This window comes from Anabas testudineus, chromosome 21 (genome assembly GCF_900324465.2).
Source record: "Anabas testudineus chromosome 21, fAnaTes1.2, whole genome shotgun sequence".
NCBI lineage: Eukaryota > Metazoa > Chordata > Actinopteri > Anabantiformes > Anabantidae > Anabas > Anabas testudineus.
In genome coordinates this window covers 5,367,014-5,393,525 of record NC_046629.1, presented here as the reverse complement: position 1 = coordinate 5,393,525, position 26,512 = coordinate 5,367,014, and the positions used below count along the sequence as shown (strand labels likewise).

The following is a 26,512-nucleotide window of genomic DNA, read 5'->3' as shown; positions in this document are numbered from 1 at the left end:
CGTTTTTTTGTTTTGTTTTACGTCCGTAAGAACAGTGGTATCTGTGATTAATTCTCTTTGAGAATGACTGACAACGACTGGTTCTTAAGACTAAAAGCTAGAACCTTTACACCCCATAAACTTAATGATTTCCAGGCTGGTATTAACAAAGTCCACTAAGGTCTGACGAGTCATCATGTCTATATCACATTAACTGAGAGTGTGATGGTCCTAAAGTCAAAGTCAATAACTGCTGTACAATTGTAAGTGTGGGCCAAACATGAATAGAACGTGACAAAAAACCCAGAACTGAAATCCCTAGATATACTTAAACAAACTCCTTAAAAGTTTGTGTGAAAGTAATATTTCAACCTTTGTCAGAAGTTGTTGCTATCGTTTTGTTGTTAATTTAATGGCAGCACCATCACACAGCTAAAACATTGCCCTCACAGCTGCAAAATGGAAAAATAATTAAAATTGATTGTTTAACTCCACTCCAGTAATTATAACCAGGAGCAAAGAGTCTAAACATTGACTCTTCAGCCATTAACGGTGCATGAAACTAACCCTTTCTAACATCTAATATTCCAGTTCCAGCAAGGCACTTTTTTTTTTACAACAATCTAACATGGTCTTTAAAGAACACCATTTCCAATGAGCCCTAATATTGTCCACAAGTGTGTCGACCAGTTGCAGACATAGACATGTCTACAATAACAGAAAGACAGGAAAGACTGGACACTGAATAAGTTGTTCTATAGAGATTATAGCTAAAACAGTAACACAGTGATAAAGCTCATGGAATCTGTGTTGCAGATGCTAAAAACCTTATAATTGATTAACTTTCTTAAACTTACAAATGTTTCAAGTTGTAATAACTTATGCTGTAGTGGTTGGAAATATGAAATCCTAAAGTATGTTTCTGTTTTGCAAAGAATAATAAAAAATAAAAAAAAACGCTTAATGGAGAATTGTGTCAAGTTGGTCATGCTAATGGAACAGAGGCTATCCCGGATGTGTCATAATGACTTCAGCTCTTTTTATCAGACTTCAAGTCAGACAGATGGTATAATCCCATGAAAAGTAATGTGGTAAAAGAGTCAACAACAACCACTGCCTGATTTACTGCTAACTGTTAAAATGAAATGCAAATGATTACAAGCAGATGGATGCTGATACTCCTCAAAGGACTGGACGGTCCAACATCAAAATACAGTTTAAATAGATGCAAGTCCTATAGTCCTAATTCTAAGATGGTATGTGATTATGATTTCTCCATGGAATCACAAGGCAGTCAGAAAAACAGGGAAATGCTGTGCTGTAGCCCATACAGCTGCTACTTTCTTGCTCTTTTGGGAGTGTATGGTATTCTCTCTGAATGGTAATTACGAAGGGAACAAAAAGGACATTTAGAGACAAAGACGAGTTTGGAGTGAATGGGCCAGCACCAAGTACTGCTTCAAGAGAGATGATATGAGGTAATTATGCAGGAGAACTTGCAGAGGGGAGAAAGGGAAGAAGAAGAGCACAAAGAGGGAGGTAGGCAGGGGTTGGCTTAGTGTAAAGAGCGAGAGCCAAACCAGATAGCACCATCTGCATTCTGCACAGGCACTGTCCGTCTGGTTTGCTGTTGCTTTCAATAAAAGCTGGCGCCAAGACAGATAGCAGGCAAGAGAAATGTATTCAGATGTACATTATAGTCAAGTACAAACTGGTCCAAAGACACACGATGGGATTTAAATTTGACCAAATGCCAGTCCTGGGTTATTTCTTACCCCTGTCCCAGACCACGTTTGTAAAGAGGTGAGCTAATAGCACTGATTTAGAAATGTTCAAACTATTTTTATACCTGCAGTGTAAAAATATCTGCAGAAATTATCACAAAGCAGTTAACCCTTCATAGACACATAACATTTATTCTTATCATTAATTTCACCTCATATCATTGGGTTAACACAGATATGTAAATTAGGATGCAACTGTCGAAAGGCAGGATCTGAAAGAAGGTCTAAGGCTTAGATGAGGTGCAAGAAAGAGGCTCTTATTTTATGGTAAACTGAGGGACGCAACACATGGCCTATAAACAATGACATAACAAATGGCTTTCCAGGCAACTTTTGCTTGCTTCATTTTGCCAAGATTTTATAACTATATAACAGATCAACAATTATCTTACCTCTCTGATCTTGTCCCGTTTCTCTTTGACATCAGGTTCTGGTGGCTCTCCATCACTGACGCCCACCACTCTCGGCATGGGAACAGGTGGCAAGGGTTTAGGTCCTGCATCCTTCTTTTTCAAGTCCTCCATCAGTTTGTTCTTCTCTGTTTGAATCTCAGCCTGCAGCTCCTCGCGTGACTTTCTTAGCTTCTCTTTTGCCTCCTGCAGTGCTCGTTCATGGTCTGCCCGAATCTTGTCCCGCAGGCTCTCCTCCTCCTCCCTGTAGAAGGCAGAAAAATGGCAGGTGGTGAGAATTTTTTTAATTATTTTTTGTATTCATATTGCCTTCCACAAAGTGATTGCTAGTATTCCCGGGTGCTAATACAAAGAGTGTTTTAATCAAGACTGAAACATATGAGGTGTACAGAGGGGTTTGTATTTGAAATTAACTAAAGAAAAGTGAAACTGAAAGCTAACTGATACTCCACATTGTTGGAGCTGGAAAGAAGGAAAGGTTTACAAACTGCAGCTGCAAACTTAAGTAGGTAGATAAAGCAATAGCAGCTTCTTGACTAATTTACCTTGGACTGAAAAGTAGAGGAAAAAATAATGGACATATTCTACAGCCTGCATTTGAAAAGCAGTTGAGGAAAACCCACAACATTTCCAAGGACATCATCCCAAAAAAATAAATCCCCACAGCCAGGTATGGACTGTCAACAAAAAAAGAATCTGCATTGTTTCTCTTGTCAAGACATCAGTGTGATATCTGCAGACAGCTGTTACAGTTACTCTTAGTTCTTCAGCAAGGACAGACTGACTGAATGAAGCCTACACGCTGTTCTTCAACAAATCCTAATGGTTATCACAAAGCTGCCCAATGGCAGTTGGACTTGTTAAGGTTCTTGTTTTGCCTTCTTCCTGAAAGGCATCTTTAATACTAACTCAAAGCTTCTGCTGCCAATTCAACATTGTGTAAAGCCACTGACATGGGTCCAAATTGTGCCAATACTGCCTCACTGAAAGACTGCCATTGGCCATCTGCCATCCACTGGTTTAGTGTGTCACAGCCCTAAAAGCTAGACACACACCAATTCATGTTGACGCACATAATGGTTGGGGTAGGACAACAATCCATGTGACGTCAATGACCCTAAAGGGGTCAACATAACTCCACAGAGGTAAACGCTCAAGAAAAACAAATCTTCAGATGAGAGGCAAGCTGCCACTGAGCAGCGGCTTTCAGATATTAATACATATGGTCACAGAATCAGTAGGTTGAGTAAGAACAGCTGCAAGGAATCAACTAATCCACCTCTGATTCAGGTCAATATGGAAAATACAAAACCATTAGTAGGAAAACCTAACCTTCCCATCTTCGCACCACTCTACTGTTAAATCAGCACCAGGAAATAAGACAGGTGCAGACAAATGCAATGAGTGAGTTGGCCATACTGAGACAGAAATATCATCGTTGGTTTGATATGAAAATCTAAGGCCCTGATGCGTTGACACAACTTGGTCCCATGAGGATATGGGTCAGTAATAAAAAACAAACGCAGCAGGGTGCTTGAGCAAAAAGCAAAGGTGACAGGGCAACAACACTGTACTTTTTTTTGTACTTTTTCCTTTTTTTGCTGTTAAATAAAATAAAAAAAATCTAAATGTGTGTTGAAAATATTAAATACAGATCAGTCATTTGTTGACTTCTTCTAGTGCACTGATTAATGAAATGCAAAGTTTCAGAGAAGGAAAAATGAGACAAACATTCATGTGAGTAATATAAATATATACACATTTGATATCAAACTATTTCATGAACTGCAACATCTATTTATAAACAAACTAACAAAAATACTGATAAGGTTTTGTATCTTTTATACACAATGTCAGTCGTGCTTTAAGTTAATGAATAGCACACTAATGTAGGGCAGAAGTGTTTGGGGATAAAAACTCCAAATCCGAAACATGGAGAGGCAAACATCAGATGATAAATGCTTTGTTTTTCAGCTGGACCACACTCTATATCTAACTAATCATCACATGATTAGTTTGTGCTATGAATATTTATTATATTCAGGAGCTTTGTGCAGTGTGGGAGGAAGGACATGATTTTACACATGGTTTCATTCGTGCACAAGAAAGGCTACAATACCTTTGTATTCTATAGTAAGCTCAGCAATGTCAGTTTTGTTTAGGCTTTAAATAAATAATAAATCAACCTGAAAAAAGACTGCTATTCTATGTGTTACCTTATTTGATGTCTAGCACTAGGCTAAAGTCTAAATTACCAAACGTCAAGATGATATGAATTGACTAGAAAGCACAAAAACAAGATGAATTTTTTCCTGACAGCTGAATCAGCACCTAATGTCTTCATCAACTCCTTTGTATTCTTTAAGCTGTCAGTTCTAAAATTACCGGTACTGCGAAATAACAAAGATCAAGGATGTTTATGAGTGATAGTTTGAGCCACCATTCACCCCACATTTTGAAGCGTTCAGATGTGTCAGATGTGAGTTGCCAGGTGCAATAAATCTTGAAAATAACTGTCATCTGAGGACAAACGTGAGTATGTTTCTTAATGACCTTCCATGTGATAAACACAGGAAATGTGGGAGGAACTGATGAACTGCTGTGATCTGTGTGGACTCAGCTGCAAGCCTCCACAGAGATACAACATCGCTGAGAAAATGAGAAAACAATACAGAGAAGTGTGTGTGCACATTTTTCTGTAGGAGTGTAGATCCATGGCTACAAGACTAAAACAAATGGTAATAATAACCTTTAACACTGCCCACTCTATTACTGTTGTGCAGGTATCCTGATTATACTCTATATCTACAACTAAAACAATCTCTTATCTCTTCTGTCAGGAATGAAGTGAGTGATGAGTGATGTGTTTTGATAAAGAAGAATATTTAGATCTCTATGCCAAACATGTCTAAGCTTCAGTTTGTTTAAATATTAGCAAGCCTTTTTTATATTGTAGCTGGTCAGTTTTCCTTCCAGTATATGTGAACTACTTTATTTTATCTGATGGTGTTTCTCCTGAAGTTCAGTTTAAACTTGGACTATAAGTTTTGGTGTGCCTGAGGTTGTAAATCTCTGTCTTCTTCCAAGAGAAAAACAGTGATGGTTGGTACACTTACTTTAATTGAAAGATGGCTTTGTGTGTCCATTTTTTATAGATTTGTTTGTTTTTTCCTGGATTGCCATAAATATCTACCACATCTAAAGTTTGGTGTGTGACAAGATCAAAGTAAACCGATGTAATCACAATCATTGTCTTTCTGTGTTTGACATATGCGCTTGTTAAAGAAAAAAAGAGTTGATGCACGTGGCTGAGTGTGGCGTTTGTGGACGAAAAACATATCCTCTGCTCATTAACTGTTATTTATTACATTACACATGACGTGTAGTCATCCTGCTCTCAGCCTGAGTGAATTCTTGTTTTCAGATAGGCTTTTCTTCTGCAGCTGAAGGTCAGGATTTATAGATTTCTCTCTGCTCAGGAGTTTCACATGGGCACGTGTACATCAGTACACAATACAGATGAACAGGAAAAATATAAGAAGGAGAAGAAAAAGATGAAAAGAATGAGATGTGAGTCGGCCTACATTAAGGCAGATATCTGAAAGGACTATGCAGCACCACCTGGGCCGTATAAAACATCCACACGAAAAAGTATTTGGGAGTGTTTATTGATATAATAGAGGCATATGATGCACAAAACTAACTGTACTTGCCACTTCAGATGGCTGTAAAGTCAGCATGAATGTAAAAGCCTTCATAAAAGCTATTGTGGATAACAGATACTAATAAGAAATCAGTTCGGTCTTACTGGTTTGACTAGAATAGTTCAGCGCTGCATGTTTAACCTAATCCTAATCATGATGTCAAGTCTGTGCTACTATATCACCACAACAAAGCAAGTTCTAACAGCAGCAGATAAATCTTAATAGACAAACTCATTTCCATCATAATCACATAGCTAGATCACCACTACTCTCTATCCCCTTCAAGAGAACTTAAGTCGTGTCTCGAAAGGCAGTGTCTTGTTCCCTTTTTTCTCCTGCTAGTTGTGCCACCCTGGTAGATGAAATTCTAATAACATATTTAGTATATTTGTTTGTGTTTCCACATTCACTGTGCTAAGCAAGAGGGATATGAGGCTGTCAGTATATCAAAGCAGCTCTAAAATAATTTTTAAAAACCTAAAAGTGTACCAATATTTTGTTGAACCTCTAGTCAAGGAACATAAAAACTACGGCGGGGCTATTTTACCAGTCTATCACAGTTTGTTTAAAAGTCTAAACTCAGAGAAAGAAAGCATTTAGATAAAGAACTATGACATAAATGTGCAAGACAACCAGGAAAGAGAGCTGTTTTATACTATTAATCCTTCACACATCACAACCCATCCATTTTATACTTCTATCCTGATGCTGACTGGGGGGGGCCAATAGAGACCAAAATAAACAGTATCCGAGTTACACAACATCGCCCTGGAAACAACTCATAAATATTCAGATTGCAACTCTGTGTGTGACTTTAATTGACAGAAAACATATTTTGCAACATCAAGATGGTAATTGCTGTGTATATGATTGTGCCTGTGCATTTGCAAAAATGTTTCAGATGTGTTACTTTGAGGTAATGTGTGACACACGTATTGTACAGCTCATGTGGGACTGCTACTGTGTGACTTGCTTTGAGACCTCCACCTCGCTATGAAAAGAAAGAAAATGTCAGTGCATGTGGAACATGTCTTTGCACTCTGTGATGCATGTGTGTACACGCATATAGACCTTTTGTGTTGTCTGCACCAAGGCCAGTGATGAGGTTTGTGTTTTAGTGCAATTTGTGTGTGTGCATCTCTGTGCCTCTATGAATAAGTGTGCTCTCAGCAACATGCACAACATGCATTTAAATGTGATATTTAGGTGATGCAGATGTTAGACTGTCTAATGTCTGCCCGAATCTGCATGTGTGTGTGTATATATATCAAATGCAGGGGTGTTTGACAAGAACAAATAAAGAGGTTAGACCTAATAGGAACTTACTTTGCTCCATGCGTATACAAACATAAAATTAGGAACACACCTACAGTGACACTACTACGCTGACAAAAAGTGACGCACATTATGGCCACACCAAGCCTCGCCTTCACCTTCACATTTCTTACATCTTCTCATGTTGCCCACAACTCCACAGCTTCATTTTGCTGAGTTCAATACAATCCCACCTCTATGATTGGTTGTGTCAGGCTTCCAATAATCACTTCCTCATTTTATCAGCTTTCCTGCCTGTCACTGGAGTTTCATCCTCTGTGTCGTCATGAAATCTGCTCCTCAGTAAAGACAGGTTCTTTCCATGGCAACTGGAGAGAAGTAGCAGTTGTCCTACTGCCTCGTGGGGTAACTAAGAGAAGGTTTTTTTAAGCCGTGGATATACAAGCCTCTGGGGAGAGCAACACAGACTAGAGTACCATGTAACCATGGCAACCAACCGAGGCGTGCACACACACACACACACATAGAGGTCATAGACAGCCAAGTCAAGTCTTAATTACTTAATTTACTCATTTATGCGAGTGAATAAGACCGCTGGGCTATTAGTGTCTGCAAAAAATCTCAATGTAGTGCTACTCTAGCTGCAAAGGGAAATACAAACATGAAGGCTGCCTTTGAGACAAATCTAAGTAACCAGTTGGACTCCTACAGCAAGCAGTTTTTACATTGGCAAACGACAGTTTATGCATAGGAAATGTATTATTATTATAAATATCAGTTGTTTATGCACAACAATGTAGTTGGAGTTGAAAGAACCAGAAAGTGCAACTTATGCAAACGGAGTCAAATCCCTAGGTTGCAGGGACGATTGAAAACCCTGTCAGCTGCAGCACCATCAACTCCTGGTCTCGCAGCTATCTTAACTGACTGTGACTCATTTCACACTCTGAGCAGACAAGTTTACTCATTTCCCAAGGAGACGCAAGTAAGACCCACTCCATGCCAATTTATGTTCAACCCATACTGAATGACTTTGTTAAGAGACTGCTGTCACAGCTTCATCTCTGGTCATGTTCAAACTGTACAGTAGTTCCATACACATTGCTGCTAAAATCCTGAATTAATAATAAAAAAAAAAGAGTAAAATTGGTGTGAAATTATCCAGTCAGACAGCCGGGACAGCTTAGTGTTTGAGTTACAAATGCTTTAAGTTTTTCCACTCTTCTGTTTGTATATTACAGTTTGAGAAGTACATAGCTCCTGCCTTTGCTCTCTGTTCATCTGTTTATGACAGACAGCAAAAAAAAAAGCCTGATGCCTTAGCTAACAACTTGAGATCCAACTTTGAACTTCTGCAAAAGGCTTAGAGGGCAAAAGCACATACAGATTCAGAAGTCTGGACTAGCAACAGCTGCCATTATTGTCAACGAAGAGTCGGCTTTGTAGCCGAGTACCCCCTGAGGAGCCCAGCAACACTTCAGGGGAAAGTTGAGAAAGGCTCAACATTATGCAGATATAGTCTGACTCAGTTCAGCAAGAGTCTATCATGATCACCTTGATTCCACAAGGAATCAAAGGTGTTCAACACAACACACCTGTACTGTAACTACAGCTTCACCAGAGCCCAGCTATTGCCTAATACTTTGTATCTGTATGTGCAAATGCCCTTTTCTATATCTTTACCAAGTACTACCTCGTTTATTCGCTGTGCTCAGTGATGAAAGCAACATAAAATGCACCCACCAAACACCCACAAAAAAGGTCAGAAATGCATTAAATTAAAATAAACTGATGACCTTTATGTCTAAAGAAACAACTAAAAATGTGTTCAACCAGGCAGATTTAGAATGATGTTTATACTAAAGAAAGATGTAAAGGACAAGGCTGGTTATTTTTATACTAATTAAAATAAAATGCAAATCTAAATTTCTGAATAGGTTTTTCTTCATAAAGTTTAGAAGAATTTCCAGATGAAAAAGATACTTGTGAACAGATTCAAAGACAGCTGACTATATCATTACAACTCTATCACAAAAGATCACTTTTACTTTCATGCTGCACCTTGTTCCATTGAAGTTTTTCTACGTCTTCAACTCGACTCACCTGTAAATTTCTCTAGAAAGACAAAAACCCCTGTATGAATTATTTTGTTCACTGACAACCTATTTTACATTTTAGGATTTATGATGTATCACAGATAACTGCACTGCAGTATAATTCAATTGTCACACAGCTGCTCATCCCCTCGACAGACCTTTGAAAAACTAAATCAACTACTGATTTCCAAGAGCTCATCAGAGGCTGCACTGCACTTCACTCTCTTGTCAGAAAGGGTTGGAGTGTTTTTAGTTCCATCCTCATACGTCATCAGCTATATGAACTACTCTGAGTGGTGTCCAGTACCATGGTACCAAATATCTGACACTAAAAGCTGAACATTAACAAATGGCCTCTGACCATTTAGAAATAACTGGTTGAAACTACACAAAACCACAGAAGAAGAAAATAAACTAACCAAACAGAAACACATAGAATGAATACATAGTGAGTACAAATGTATGAAGGTGGGGTTAATCAAGGTTACCCATGCATGTGGCTAAATCAAGTCACGATTTCTTCCTTTTACTGTGTTTCTGTAGTCCATCTGAAGTGTGAGCCTAGAGTGTGTCCTTCTTGTCAAGCATCTCTAAGCAAAAAGCTCTCATGGGAATGGTCCCCAAGTTTCAACCAGTCTGGACAAGCCATCTGCCGCAAGCCCATAGACACCGTAAGTGGAGAGAGGAGAATTATTGTTTCTAGTGACCCGTAGCGTCCATGGTTCCCTTCAACATGAACTATCACACAGCTTCCATGTCTTGTTTTTTCTTATGACCCACTTGGTTCACATGAAAGCTCCACTGCTGTACGTGCTCACACTATCTTAACTGTTGGGGTGTGTAGTAGCTGCACTGAAGTTGTAGAGAATAGTAGTCTCCCTTATTCTCTCTATTCTTTTTGCCCAAACAATGTCCTCTGCACTTGCTACAACCTCTAAACAGCCCTTGCTCTCAATTCCATTTGAAATTTCTCCTTTTCATGAAAAGCTACTTGGATGAGTAGTGAAATGTTTCAACTGCCTCATCCATCTTCGTCTAATTATTTGTCCTTTCACCCACATGTTAGGTTTTGTACAGTATATATCAAAGAACAATCAGATATACACATGGTATGTTTTAGATAAACACCTGAGCCCTGACAGCCCTCATACAGTAGCCATTTTGACATCCAGCCCTTCTGACCTACATCACGACTGGCTGACTAATCCCTTCATACAAAACACACACATCCACAGCCGCCGGTTAGAACAGGCTGTACATGAAATAAATACATCTGCTGCTGCCCAGCTTGATAAGCGTTTTAAAAGTGTATTCAGAGATTCAATCATCAAATCTTTTGAGAAAAACATCCTTAGAGAAGTTCCCACTTTTGTCGTGTCAAAAACAAAGCACAAGTGGAATTTTGTGAACAACAAAAGGCTTTTTTCTTTGCATTAGTATTGCATTAGGTAACATCAAGCCAAAATTGTGGCAACCAGCTGTTTCATTCCCACCATCATGCAGGTTGCCCTATAGATCAACACTACCACAAAAGCCTTCCAAGAACTGCCATAAGAACAGAGATACTATTTCCCATACATAAGTAAATCATAAATCCTCCAGCCAGTATACTGCTATTGTGGTAGAAGTCACATTTATTATCAAAGTCAAAAGGTTGTGATACAGTTTGTGTGGCTGTGCTGAATGGAAAAGAAAGTGGAGGATGAATTTGCCGGTGAATTTAGAAATGGGAAGGTTTGTTTGATTCAAGGGCCAATTCTAAATCTGGCATTGAGCAATCTCACTTTGATCCCATTGCTTTAACTGACAGGGAACCATTGCGGAGCAGGGCTGTAGCGCCAGTGCTTGGCAGGGATGGGATTTGGTGAGAAGCTTTATAGTTACCCACAGTCCCAACATTCCTGAAGACTGAGAACCTCTCTCTTTCTGCATTTCTCTCTCTGCTTTTCACTTTCTTATCCTGGATCCTGTGTGCTTTTTGGGCAGTATCTCTTCTCGTTCATCTGTCACTAAAACCCACTGTGCGGCACTAATACAAACCAATTCAAACAAGTGTCTCCCTTTTTCTTTTGTCTGGATTTCAAGTGGTCTTGTCACCGCTTCTGCACTCCAGAGAGATGGCAAATGGGAGCGAGTGAATGAGGCAAACTCCCAGTGGGCACTACTGATCTGATCCATACACTTTCTCTCCAACACATACACAAGGGGCCAGCAAGAAAGATGATGCTTGCTGATTTGTTCTTTTAATCAATTTGTAATGTCAAGAATAAAAACAAAAGCCCAAAGCACATCAACAGTTTCATGCATCTTCTGTTCTCCGTTCCAACCACCCTTCATCCACAACTGGCTGCTTCCTTTGCTTCTTTCTTACAGGTTGTAGGTTAATCAGTGGTCAGAAATGATGCACCAATTCAATCTTAAGAGAGCTGAAGTTGTTATTACAGATTTGGTAATCAGGATTCTAGGTTTACAGCACATCACAATCACCAACTGATTTTGTTCTACAACGATATGTCACTGCTTTTGACTAAAATTGAGATGCTAACCATACATTTTCCTTCATCTACAGTGGTCTTGTGCTATTCTGCTATGCCTTGCAAAAATCTGCTTCTAGGTGGAGCTACATGCCTCTTTCAGTGATCACAAAACAGCTTCAAAGAGCAAATTATAGAGAATCTGAAGTTGATGTCACACTGTTGAATTTTTTTCTACAAACGGCATGTTATGAGGACCATGCTTACTGATTAGACCCACCATCTATGACTCAATATATAATCACATTGTTGAATTTTGATCGTTTTTTGGAAGTTTTGTATTTTGCTTGGTTTAATAACTTAACCAAAAAGGGGAGTTCCGCTTTAACCTTGAGTGTAAGACTTTGCTAATTTGTCAGTCAACAGATTTTGCACACAGCCTATAAAAAACTGAGGTTCTAGGAATTTATACCTTCCTACTCATGCAAAGTGTATCCCCCATACTAAACATGAGATAATTTACAATATTTAGGTAGAGGAGGTAATGCACCAGGGTCTGCAGTTCAGTCTTGAATGGTCAAGTCATATTGATCCACATTTGTATAATATAAAGTTGATCAAAATGCTGTTGTCTAGTACTGCAATTTAATTTGTCCCAGTCAGGTCTGTTTTATTTTTATTCATTCTTCATCGACTTAAAGTATATAAAGTAAACAAAAAAATGCAAGTAACCCATATACCTTACAATACAGCAACTCTCATAACTTCATATTCTGTACATCTTAATCGCAGACACTAAATATGCCAACAAGGAGATGACATCATAGCTGCTGCTGTCATTTATCATAGATGGTGCTCCTGCTACATAGTGGGGCTTGTGAGGGAAGTGTGAAGAAAAGTGCACCGTCATAAGCACTGCAATGGTAATTTGATAAAAGTTCTTGGGTCAAGTGAAGACATGTCAAAAGTCATTACTTTAGAAGCAAATTTTAAATTGTTGTTCTTATTATAAAGTACAGAAATTCTGCTATCAGAGTTTTTTCACCGCATACAAGTCACAAGATCTAACTATGTTTAGTTTGACTTTTCATTCATGTTTTTAGATTTATTTTGACCAACTCCAAAGGCGTTAAACCCTGAAAACCTGCATTTCAAAATGGCCAAAATGTAATCCTCTGCGGGAAAAGATGTCAAGTCTTTATGGATGCCAAGTAGGCTCCATAATTAATAGAACTAATTAATGACAAAGAAAAAATAAAAGTGATAAAATACTGTCGTACTCATCTCTGCACAGGGAAAGTCTGCATGCAGGTGTACATGATGATAACTCGTTTTGATATTCTGCAGCATTAATATGACTGCTGAAAGACAACTTCAATATAGATCAGGGGGAAAAAAACACTTCTGGCTGTTCCATATCTTTCCTTATAATAAAATCAGAACCAATATATTGCATATGAGTTTTCCAAAATTACAGCCCCTACTGTCTGTTCCACTGCAATTTTGCCTGAAAGTCATAAGCTCTCACTGGCAAAAGTATATCTTCTGTATGATGACTGCTGCAGAAAGACACTACTGCTGATACAACTGCAACACCAGATTAATGGCAGAGAATAAAAAATACATTTGGTTTTATTTGCATGACATGGCATGACATGTCATAATTCACTGTTGCTAATTCAAAGAGAACAGCAGCTCCTGTATCTAGCAGAGTTTCACAACATAAATAAGACACATAAATACTAGGCGTGGTGGGTGCTCACAAACCACAACAAGTGACAGTTGTGGAATGAAAATGATGTTGCTGCATTTTTAAACAGAGGCTAGTCCTACAATTTGCCAAGAGGTAAATACTTTCTGAAAAAATATTCTGTTTTCCATGCATATATTATACTTTCAGAACAATTACGTACACTTATCATTTTCCTAATATTAAAGATATCAATCCACAGGTTGAAAGATTCAGTATAATCATAATAATAATAATAATAATGACGCTTTATTGATCCCCTTTGGGAAATTGTTTTTGGACAGCTGCAGTATATGTATAATGTATACCCTGTTGTGTGTGACTGAAATATGATGGTGAGCAAAACTTGTATCATGATCTTGTGACAAACTCTACTTTATTCTTTATACCCTATACAACACTGTGTTGAGAAACAAGATTTCAAAAGGACACTTTTTTCTTGTCTTTTGCAGTTTATATATATTGTATGGCAGGAAATTGATTTTATAGATGTTCCCATACTAACAAACCACAGCATCCCAACTTTGAACAGAGAAAAAACACCAACTGATTTTGTGATCCTCTGGCAACCCTGTCTGATAAAAATCAAACTGTGGTACCACTGGTAATTATTTTCAAAGCAAACAGGACCTATAATGGATGGCTGGTCATTTGCCAAAACCGTTCAGCTCATCTCTGCTACTGCAGCCCAAACATATTGGTTTTTCCAGTAAAGCTTTGTCAATCATACTCTTGGGAAAGTTCTGTTTTTTGGGATTTTCTTTTTTAAATTACACACCATGGTGGGACAACACGAAATGAAAAACACTCACTATCCTCCATAAATACATGACATGACTGTGGGCATGTGTGTCTGTGTTGGTCGTCTCTTTCTGCAATGACAATGGTTTTTCTTCAAAAAGTACATTTTAGCTTGACAGTGGAGCTGAAACAATTAGTCAATAAATTAAAATTTTAAATTTAGTTGTTTAATTTATTAACAGGTGTCATTTTTCAAACAAAGGAATGTCAAACATTTTTCTGCTTCAAGCATCTCAAATGTGCCAATGTTTGTCTTTATCAGATATCTGGAATATCTTTGGCTTTTACATTTAGTTATTTGACAGGCGCTTTTATCCAAAGTGTTAATGATCAAAAAAAAAAAGTCTCTGATTATTTAATAAACTAAAAGTTAATTAGGGTTGAGTGATATGGGGAAAAAAAAGTACAATGCCTTGTACTGTACTCGTACTTCAATCCATGTGCATTCTTTTTTTAAATGGCTGCTATAATATCAACCACACCAGAAACAGTAGACAAACTAATCTTCTTTGCTTGCAACATGAAGAATAGGATAATCTTAAGGATTATTGAGCTTGAAATTTGGTTATGATTTATTTGGTTTATTTTATTGTTAAGAAATTATTTGTTTACTGAAATGTATGTGATGTTCTCCTAACTGTGCTACCTACCTGGTTTTATATATTATAATTAGTTTTTCTCTGTATAAGACCATTAATTTATTAGAATTTAAACTGATAGATGTTATTTGGGACAGCCCTAGAGTTATGAAGAGCTAAATGTATACCGTTAAGTAATATGACAACAGGTGATCTGACTGCCTTGTTCTTCTTGTTCACTTAATGAAGGCTAATCACTCAAACCAGAAACTATTCAGGAGCAGGTATAACAATGAATGAAAGCCTGAAACACATCCTCTGAAAGGTAAGCATGACAAAACAGACAGACACACACACACACCTTTAGCTAATCAGAGAGGCTGCAGCTGTGTTCTACAGAGAGCACAACATTAGGATCACATAAAAAAGGAAGACGGGAGACAAAACAAGAGAAAGAAATACAGGAAATGAGAGGCACACAGAGCAGATCTGATAAAAAGCAGCAGTGTTAATGAGGAGATTATGCTTGATGGAAGTCCACTCCTCATTCTGCAGGCTCTACGCTCTAATGCCAACTGCACTAGATGAGATCTCCTGACAACAGGCAAATTAATTAGGATAAGTCTTAGTGAAATTACTATGAACATGGATCTGAGAGATTAATTCATATTTGATATTTTATCCTGCATGTGGTGACATCTATTCGGAGTTTGAATGGGTACAGTAATAAGGACTGGAAAAACTAGAAAAGATATGTTTTAGAATTTCACATTCGGTGCACAAAGATTAATTCAAACATTGATCATACCCAACGCATAACATTTATCTTCACTAACTTTAACTGGGAGGACAGATGCACCCATCTTTGTGCAAACCTACCTATTAAATTTACATAAGTAATTTAATTTACATGAAGCTACATATCTGATTTAAGGCTTTTAAAATATAAAGAATGTCTGTACAGAAGGTCAGATCATGGACCAGTCAGTAAATTTACACAACTGAGTTAAATGAATTAACTCTGCCTTGAATAAGCATAATCTGTTAGCAATGTTAGAGTCCTTTCAAAAAAGTTACTGGAAATCAACACAGTGGTCCCAAGTTTGAAACTACTACTGCTTTGAAATATATAGGTAAACATGCCCTGCCAGCCACTCGGAAGCAATCAGAAAAAACTAGCAAATATGACAATGAATTGTATCAAGCATAGCAGCATTTACATGCTGTTTAACATAATATAGGCAACACTCGAGTGTTTTATTCTATTTTTGAGGTTGAAACAACATGTGCCTTTAGATTTTATTTGGAACTGTGGCAAATGCACCACTAGGGTTGGTCTTTTAAACATAATCATGGTTATAGAATAAAATTACAGTGATGTTAAAGCCCATTTTTAGCTTCAAAGAAATCCAAAACCAAGTTTGATGCATTCTGCCCTTAGCCTGCCTTTAGACATAAAGCCATTCAAAAGAGTTGATGGCGTGAAGAGCCCCTTTTATGCAGCTGAGGTGCATACTGTCCCCCATTTGCTCTGAACTATGGACCCGATATTAAATTGCTATACCCCTGTTGAATCTACAAACCACATGGATAGTTTCATGAGCCCTCTGCAATGACTGCAGCACCTTGGTATTCTTTCCAGGTTGAGCCAGCTTGTGGAGTGTGTGCACTTGTGTGTGTGATGGGGTGAGCTGCATGTACAAGCTGGTGCTCCCTTATTAACACTGAGCTTTGTACACACACAGAAAGACACACACCAGGCACAAACAGTCACACCAACCCAGAATTACTTTGCAGCTGACAGGCGAATGAAGCGTGAAGACACAGAAATGATATCTAAGATCACACTAAATATGATAAATAAGTGCACTTTGATTCTGGCTCAGACCTTAAATATAATCCAGGGGGCTGTGATACTGATTTATAGCCATATCAGAGCACAAAAGCAAAGCTATGGTCTTGCAACACTAACAATAACTGGCAAGGCAATAAGTGGGGAAACCAGGTTACTTGCAGACACAGCCCTAAACGCCATTATGAGAGGGATGCTGTGTGCAGAGGTTGTGCTTGTGCATTTTACTCTACCTGTGGCTGTGCTTGAACATTACATGACTCATTTACATATTTAAAATACAACAGGGAATTGAAGTATTAATCGTGATAGCATAGGTTTGGATGGTGCAAAAGCACCAAGGCCTACTGTATTACTATGTGCTAGTAGCAGGGATGCACAAAAACTGCAGGAGCACATTCATATCATGGCTCTAAACGTCATCAATAACAGAGCCACTTGTCTGTTTAGACAGTACTACACATACTCGAAAATTCCCTGACAGTAATGCCAAACTGCCTACCACAGTAAAAGTGCCATGAGCTTTTATTTTGAAAAAAGAAAATAAAAAATCTATTAACTTTTCCAGTATCAAATGTCAACTCAAACTCAAAGCCAGTTTTCTAAAATTGGTCATCTAATAGCATGAAATCTGGGCTTGCACATAGTCTTCCTTGCCAGCATCTATCTGGGCTCTTTGGGACAATATCAGCCGCCTCGTGTGGTGTCTACACTCCATATAAGAGGATTTCCCTGCCCTTGCTGCTACATAACAAGCTGCCACAGTGAAATGGAGTACAGCTACAGAGTGACACTTTTCTACAGTAAAGATTTTGGTTGCAGTAAGTGAAAGTTTTTGGGGGAGAGGAGTACTGGAATAGTCTTCACAGATAGGAATCTCTTTCAGTGACTCATTAGTTTATGGATGGCACTATATGACAATAGACAGGAAGGAGCAGAGATGCACCTTCACTCAGTCATTCCTGGATCTATTTGAAACTGTAGATGATCCGATATTTACTGGACAATGGGGTTAAATAATTATTCAGACTCATACTGCAGTATTGACTTGAGCATTTCTAAACTTTTAGAGGCTATTTTCTTCTGTCTGTGGTTAAGATGTTGCATCCTAACACTAGTACTTCAGTACTTTCCTAAATCCCTGGTCTACAAATGAAGCTGCACAGCAGATACATTTTTCAAAACAGTAAAACTGCATAACCTCCAACACCATGCTATCTGAGAGCTTTAGTGGGAAAAAAAACAAACAAAATTATGCATCTTCATTACATGACACTAACTGACATCTGGTTAGCACCTAGAAAAATAAACACCCAAATATTGGTGAATTTTGGTAACAGATTGCAAGCCTGGAGAGCCTACTGAGCATGTTGGCTAAAATCCAGAATATAATTGTTTAATAATTATGCCACAAGCAGTATGACAAATGTAGGGCTGAAACTATGATAATCTCCATTAATTAACAGATCACTTTTTCAGTCAATCATAGTCTTTTAAAGGTAATCATAATTTCTCACAACATAATTTGATGTGCCAACCAGTAGTCCAAAATTTACATATATTTACTTAACAGATTTTTGTTTTTTTAAAGTACTAGCAACTAGTAATAAAATATCCTATTAAATTAAATGAATCATTCATATTATTTTGAATATGTTCCGAAATGTTGATTTGGGGAACAGAATGCTGCATAACACTAACACAGTATTATCAATATTACAGTATATTATTTATCTTATCAATACAAACCATAACGAATATTCAGATGAGTATTTCTGAAAGCAATAAAAAGTTTCTATAAAACCGGGTAAGTTGAAATGATTGGAAACCTAATTTTTTATTTATTTATCTTTTTTATTATTGGTCAACTAGTGTCAAAAGTCTAGTAGTAGTACTAGTGTAGTACTGAACTGTGCCATCAGACCGATAAACAGCTTTTTAATCACGTCTGTGTTCAGAAAGCTTGATGACGAACTGGAGCCACTGAACTGAAGTGAACCCAGAACTCCTAAAAACCCCATTCAAAAACCCATTGAGATTTCTACATCGTTAATAACTAAAACTGCAGTTTTTGTCAATGATTTGTTGTGTAACGAACGTTGTGTGTTGAGATAAGTACAGCAGTTCTTGAAAAATGACATAATATCACTGTATAGCCAACATTTCCTTTTATAGCTGCCTTGACAAATTATAATTTCCCATAACCCTTGGCATTTGCTGGCTACACGTCACAGTGCAGCAGAAGAGGCGAGTCCATGTGTCAGTCGACGGATGCAGGAGAGCTTAGACAGTAAAGAGGGGACTAAACACTGTCTAGGTTTTCAGACAACAGAGATTACAGCTAGCACACTGAAATAACATTACAAGAGAATGTTGATTTGTTTTTCTATACTCAGCACTGCTTATTTTACCATGATTTTGAGTTTGTACATACCAAAATTTTTCACTCAAATTTGAGTAGGTGGTTGGCCACACATGTTCCTGTGATGAAACAAACTCAGAATGCATTTTTATTACTGCTTTATCTGAACTTTACATGCTCTCACCTGTTCATTTATCACCTGGTGACTACACTACATAATTAATTATGTTCTGTTCTGCAAGACAAAGACGGTCCACATTGGTTCATAAACCAAGAGGATTTTTTTCTGCCTTCCATATTGCCACTATGCCCACCTGGGGGCTATTCTGCTGCTGAAATGTCACTGCCTCTGTCAACATGTCCACTTGCCCCACTCCCCCTTCAGATGAAGAGTACTGCTCCCGGCTACTCCTACTGTATATTGTTTGAGTCAGACCAAAACAAAACCCAGGCAGAATCATTACTGCCCTCACAGTATGTTGAGGTTAACACCCAAGTTATTTCTAGCACTCCAGACAGTCATCCGAAGGTGTTTCATTTCGATTCACCTTGCAAGAAGCCAACTACACGATCCTGGCTTTCCATCCTGATAATACTCATAAGCAGCCAGGTATTCCTTTTTACGCATTTAATACATATAACAAAGAACTGCAAACAATTATCTTGGATGCCACACCAGTTTAATACCTTAAATGGTGACACAGCTCTTCTAAAATAACTAGTTGAGATTTTCCTTACATTCACTGATTCAGAGTAAGCACAACTGCTAAATATGAATATTATTTTACATTTTCCCATGTATACCATTTGGTTTCTAGCAACACAGATAATTTCAGCTTGGTTTAATTAAAGTAATTAATAAAGTTTTCAGATCTGATGCCAAGATTTTTATAACTGCCATCACAAATGGGGCAGAATGAGACAATATAAGATTAGCTTGTAGCAATAATATCTAAATGGAATATCATCTTCCAGTACTCATTTCAGCAGTACTCCTCCTATAACTCCTGCAAAGCTGGAAGTAAAACAGAAGGAGCAATTTGTTTTCAGTAAGGATGGCTGGCATTTAGGTCTGAGTCTTGTCCTGAATGTTTTACTAAACGCAAAAAGCAAATAACCTAAACATACATTGTACTGGATTCTTCTTAATCCTCCACCACCAGAACAACCAGAAGCTGAAACTACACTAAATGTAGCTAGCACTGCAAGTGAGTGGGAAGATATAGCCTATTTTATTTTGGGTGAGTGACCTGATCTTTTGTTTAAATGCTGAACCATATATCAAGGACGTGACAGTTTTGTATTAAGGTCGGTGTGCATCTTAAATGGTAAAAGGTTAGCGAGTTATTCCCTGTTCACCTAAAGCATAACTGTCTGTTTTTCAGTCCCACAGCTGAAAACCAGTTAAACCTACAACTGGATAATTCTGTGCACCACAGAGAGGACAAAGTCTAAGGATCTTGATCTAAGTTCTTGAGGGTCTACTGTAAGTAGTAAAAGGAGCTAGTATGCCTCATTTTCTAAGAAGGGGGCTATGTGGACCCTGATCGCCTGGAGAACACAATTAGGGTTTTAAGAACAGCTGAGGCAGCTATACCAAAAAGCAAAAAAAGAAACACCTTTCCCTAAGCTGCTACAAGCAGAAAAAAGCCTAAAAACATGTAACATTCACAAGTTCAATGCTTACATAAAGTTCAGGGCACAGCAATCTTTTTTTAGGCTTTAAATTTGCATAAAAGCTACAATCCTGCTTCTCAAAACCTTAACTTATCATCACTCTGTCTGCCCTGACAAGGCCAATAACTAATATTCTCTTCACATTCTTGAAAAATTTACTCAATGAGCATGCTTATTAATGTATGTCATTATACTATTTCAATGAATTCATATTCATCTGTTCATTTTAAAAGGCTGACTTTCATGCAAACCATGTCATTACTTCCAATGAGCTGAGCTTTGACTGCAATCTGCAGTTACAAATACATGGGTTAGGGTTAGGGTCGCAAAGATGAAAAGTGGCTATAAAATGAATCATGATTCAGTTTATCACAGAGGAAGAAATACAGACGGCTATCTCCTACTGAACGCTGAGGAACACCTCTGCTAAAACCTACATCTTTTAAACAAATACAAATGCAATAGACAAGAACAGTGACAGCTTACTCAAAATGTACATTGATAGTGATTTTGATTTATGAAAATAAATTAAGCATCAAGAGGAGAAACAACAAGGGGCCCAAAAATGTGACCTGGTCACATTTTGCACTAAAATGCTTATAATTTCTATCACAAAGCCTCTTCTCATACCTTCTATAAACAAGCCTCATAACTTTGTTTTGAGAAAACCTTTGTAAAATCATAAAAACTATGACACACAGATCCACTTGAGCCCAATGCTGTCTGCACTTTCTGAGATGCTGGACAACAATAATTATGTTATTTCAAGCAGGCAGCACCCCAAGCTCTAGAAGGCTTTCAGAATGGAAAAATGAAAAGGCACTACAGGGGACGAGGAGGCAACACTTAATGGTCCCCACTGTGAAACCGTTGCAGAAATTGCTTTTACCATCTAGCCCAGCACTCAGTAAAACTAATGACCTCCTTCACCAGCATGGAGGAGATCTTTCCCAGAAAATTATCCTTTCCACCTACTGGTTGGCATTTTGTTCATCCTATTTCAGCTAGAAGACTTTGGTCACCATAAAATAATACACAACTCTTACATGCATAAGCCAATTAAATTCCACTCAGGTGAGCATGGTTTTTAGAAGTATTTCAAAATGTACTGACAAGTCATAATGGAACAATTTATTTCAAAGCAATTGGTATTAGTTAAGAATAATATTTGTAGGCAGGGCAAGAAGGGCGTTAGACTTGGACTAGCCAAATATGATTTGGATTTAGGAAGGAACAAAAAGAGCCGCATAATGATATCAGAGAGGCTGGACAATCCAAACGTTATGTGCAAAAGCTGCAGCCAAGGTTTATCAATATTTGGCTCATGGTGAGCAATAATTTCCAATCCTGTTCAGGCAGTTACTAAAGCTTTTTCAAACAGTCAGTGAGTTCTAGCTCAAGTTCAACCACATCTTCCCGTGGGAAACTAACAACACTGGGGCCAAAGCGATAAACATTTCTGCTGTACAAAAATTTAAACACAAATGGAAATATAAGGTGTGAGAGTATTTACAATAACTCCAGCTGGACAAAGGGATGAGGAGGACAAAGGGTGTGAGTAGAGAATACGTGTCACTATACAAATTCTGCCACAATACAAATTCTGCCACACCCCTGTGTAACTGCTGAAGAACTGATAAGAGTCACAACAACTGCATTCATGGTCTGGAGGAAATATCTGTGTGATGCAATGTGCTCAAATAACAAAAATCTAAACCCTTTCATACCCATACTGTTTAAGAACACACTCAAAAACACTTTAGGTCCTTACCTGTGTCTGTGCTCATCATGAACTCCCTGTCCATGTATGATCACCTGTCCTGAAGGATGCTTCCCCTCTTTGGGTGAGTCAATATGAGGGATGAGCACATCCTCTAAGCCCAGGTCAAAACGCTTGTGCTTGGAATTGTCCGGGAGGAAGAAAAAGGCCCCAAAGCATAAGGTGATGAAGGCACTGAGAATGAGGAGGAGGATGAACTTCTCAGAGAGCCTTAAAGTAGCCCTGTGGTGCGGAAACGAGGAGGTGCCAGGTGATAAAGTGGGTATCCTGCGGCCCGACAGCGGCAGGAGAGCCGGCGTTGTCATGTTTTCACTGTCGAATTGGATTTAGCTTTAGGGGCAGGGTTGGGTAGGTTTACAAGTGCCACAGGTGTTGTTGTAGCAGCATGCACTGGCTGGTTGACTTTATTATCTCATCCCTGCACTGGTAAGTCCAGAAACCAAAAAGAGCCGTGGTCCCTCAGTAACGAAGTGACTGATCAGCAGGAAAATGGTCATGCCGTTTCTGAAATCAGGGACAATACAGTTAGCAATGGAAACAAAGTTGTCAAGGTAAGTCAAAGAAACTTATTTAACCAGCCTACTTCCACATGGACACACCGTATTCTGTCAGGACAGAAGAGATAATACAATTTAAAGTCTTTACTTAAGCTGTAATTTCTCCACTTTGAAGACATGCTTCATGTAACCACTAGTATCATTTCACCACGCCCTCTCCGACAGGCTTTTATTGAGCCAACAGTACTGAATTACAACCAGACACGTGGCAACAACTCAAGAAACCAGTATGTTATATATCAAGTGACAGCTGAAATATTGGGGTAATAAACAAACCTCTAGCATGCTATGGTGAATTTAACATCACCTTAAAAGTAAATACCTCAGAATCTCTCTCACTCACACACATACACACACCACTTAATCCTTTGACCATGAGAAAAATGACAAGCATATTTTGTGGGGGCTTAAAGTATTAAGAGGCTGTGTAATATCTGTGAGACCATCACCAAACCAGCTGCGTATACTGGCATTTGTCTCAGGACTAACTTTGCAGAATGAAGCCAGCCTGTTGTTTTGCTGGTTTATTGCACTGCAGTACCTCACAGCCTTAAGACAGACATACAGTATATCGTGATAAAAGTGAGCAGCAAAACCAGCCTACATCCCTCTACCATTAGTTTCCATCGGATTCGACCGGAATGACAATTGACAGTCGTGTGGCACCCCTTCCCAAGAGGGACAGGACATGCAAGCTAAATACACTGCATGCACGTTTCATCCTGTGCAGTTTTACATGTGGACCTCAAGGCAAATACTCATATGACTGCGTTTTCAGACAGGCACATGCTTCACTCCACCCGTGACTGAATATGTGGAAAGAAGACAGGATGCAAATGTTTGAGTCTGCCAAGCAAGTGCTAATGTGAGGGATGAGTGTAAACCAAGCAGAGCAGCCCGTTTGTACAGTAACATAACACTAAGCTAACGTAATGATGTCCCCAGACTCACGCCAGCTAATGAGACATGTTTACCTACCAGTAATCTCCATTAGTTTTCTGTCTGTATGTGTGAACACAGGACAGCAAGTTAATTATTTGTCCGTGCCAGCCTGTGTGAGGTGATTAGCCGATGCAAATGCTAGCTAACAAGCGGCTAACTTGTCAAGCTAAGGTTGGCTAGCAGAAAAAAATAAAATAAAGAACAAGCGCAGATAAAATAAAAACACAGCGCTCAAGATTAAAAGCGGAAGCGATGATTCTGACATACGCGTCGGTGTTGTTGAAACTGGAGCTCAGCTTGGTGGAAACGGACTTAGCCTCCTGAGGGGCTAGCTAGCTGGGTCGGGTGCTAACGCTAGCTAGCTGCCGATCAACCGACAGAGGCGGTCTGTTGTGTTAGGACGCCGCTGTGCTGCATCACCACCTTTCTCATTTGCTCGGTGCAAATCTCCGCCAGTCGGGATTCCCGGTGCGCCTCGTGGGAGTCGTCTCCGCGGCGTGTGTCCTCATGTCCACCGGGTGTTACACCGGGGTGACCCGCTCCGGGCGAACCGTTCGCAGCGACGTAGCCTGAAACCTAACGGTCCGCGGAGGCTGAGAGGCTGATGACGAGCGTCCGCTCTGTCGGACTGCAGCGACGGACTGAGCCGCTGCTGCTGCTGCTGCTGCTGCTGCTGCTGCTGATCGGGGATCCAGCATCAGACTGAGTGTGCACAGTTTAGGGACCGTCTCACAATTAAATGTATAATTTACAGCAAGACGTGTAACATAGGCTGTGCACGGTGTGATGGTGTGTAAAGAAACCCAGTGTGGGGGTCAGGAGGATGGAAATGCTTTAAATATATTAGTTAGAGGCACTATGCATTGTGGGTTCCCCTCTCACAGGTGTCCCCAACTATCTATTGATTTAATAAATTCTTTAAACACTGCTGTGCATGTTTAGTTCGCCTTATTATTTGTCTTTAACCTTATGAGGTTTGTGTCATATAGACTAAAGTTAGATTGTTCCTTCCTCTAATGCTCCGTCTTCTTGTAATGCATCAGTTAATCAAATAATTAGATTAGGATTAGACAAGCCCATTTCATCATTTGCTCCAAACGAATGTTAAATTCTCCACACAGATCTCCTGATTGTGTGAGACATCCTTCTTAAGTGCAGACATAGAAAAATAAAATCACTTTACCTCTAAAACATTTGGACATCTGAGGTGCATTTACATGTGTGTTGGCATCTTACCCAGAGGGGAATCATCCCCCATATTACCATATGTTTTATTAAAATGTCATCCTCCATCCCAGCTCTGCTGTGGCAAAGCTTAAATTAGTGAGTTGAATTTCTCTCTTCAAACTGATGTAATGTAAACCTCCACGAACAAATGGCCCTTTTTGAGTCTGTTTGTGGTCTTTTTAAGTCTCTTGGCATCTGTTTGTAGTATTTCTGTGTCTTATTGGAATAGTTTTAGTCCTATAGAATGTCATCATGATCATTTTATGACTCAGTCATTTTGAATCTCTCTCTATATGGTGTTATTTTTAGTATTTTTATGATAATTTTGCATCTCTCTGTGGTAATTTGTTGTATTTTTGCAGTTCTTTTTGCATCTGTCGTGGTCATGTTATGTATTTTTATAGTAATATTGAGTATCTCTGTTGTCATTTTGCATCTCTGTGTTGTCTTTTTATGCGTCTTTCTAGTAATTTTAAGTTTCTTTAGTGTCATTTAGTTAATACTTAACTTTTTCATTCTAAATGTGTCATGGTTCTTTTTATTCTCTCTTTGTCATCACTTTATTTCTCCTTATAGTCGCCTTTTTGTGGTCATTTTATGTCTTCCTCTTTGTAGTTGTTTAATTAACCTCCAGTCTGCAACACTCACTTTAAAGAAAGGCTGGGGGCACCAGGGGTTCAGGTACCCATTTAATAACCACGACTTGAGAACAGACAAATTATTCTGTCAAGATTTATCACAATTTAGTTCAATGTTTTAAACCTGATGCACAGGAAGGATTTGCCACATGCCTCAACCCTGTGTGACACTGGTTGTAAACTGCTATTCACTCGGCTGTAAAGAGCTAAACAGGACGGCATTAAATTGAAAGGTCTTTGATGCTGTCATTAGGTTAATAAGCATATCTCAGCACCAACCTTTTACACACTTAAACAGATTTTTTATAACAACACAGTGTCTTCTGGTTATTTCCTCTCTCCCCTAAGCTCTAATTTGACTAAGCTAAAACTAATTATGCAGGCAGTAATGAAAAGCGAGTTTATTTTGAACTTTTGTTTGACTCCAATCCAGGCTATATTAAAACAAGTAAGCTATAGGATGTGGCAAAAGAAAGATTGTCATGTAATGTCGGAGTTTACATGCTAATAAATGTCTTTTTAATAAAACATATGCAGTTTATGTAAAAATGAAGCGTGATCTGATATTTTTACTTTATTTTATTCACATGTGCAAAAATGTCATTTATACAAATAGAATCTCCATA

At 38.6% G+C, this 26,512-nt stretch overlaps 1 protein-coding gene across 2 annotated transcripts in view; it reads right to left on the bottom strand.

The window, feature by feature from the left end:
- man1a2 (mannosidase, alpha, class 1A, member 2) overlaps positions 1–24,688 on the bottom strand; it is a 95,887-nt gene extending 71,199 nt beyond the window's left edge. The window contains exons 1-3 of one of the 2 annotated variants that reach the window (XM_026376461.1): positions 24,289–24,688; positions 22,514–23,026; positions 2,156–2,417 (exon numbers count right to left, since the gene is read on the bottom strand). In XM_026376461.1, the coding sequence (XP_026232246.1) occupies positions 2,156–2,417; positions 22,514–22,827 (576 nt within the window). In that variant the 5' untranslated portion in view covers positions 22,828–23,026; positions 24,289–24,688. The remainder of the gene's footprint in view (positions 1–2,155; positions 2,418–22,513; positions 23,027–24,288) is intronic. The other variant, XM_026376462.1, reaches the window with a different exon arrangement.
- Between the last annotated feature and the right edge of the window lie 1,824 nt (positions 24,689–26,512).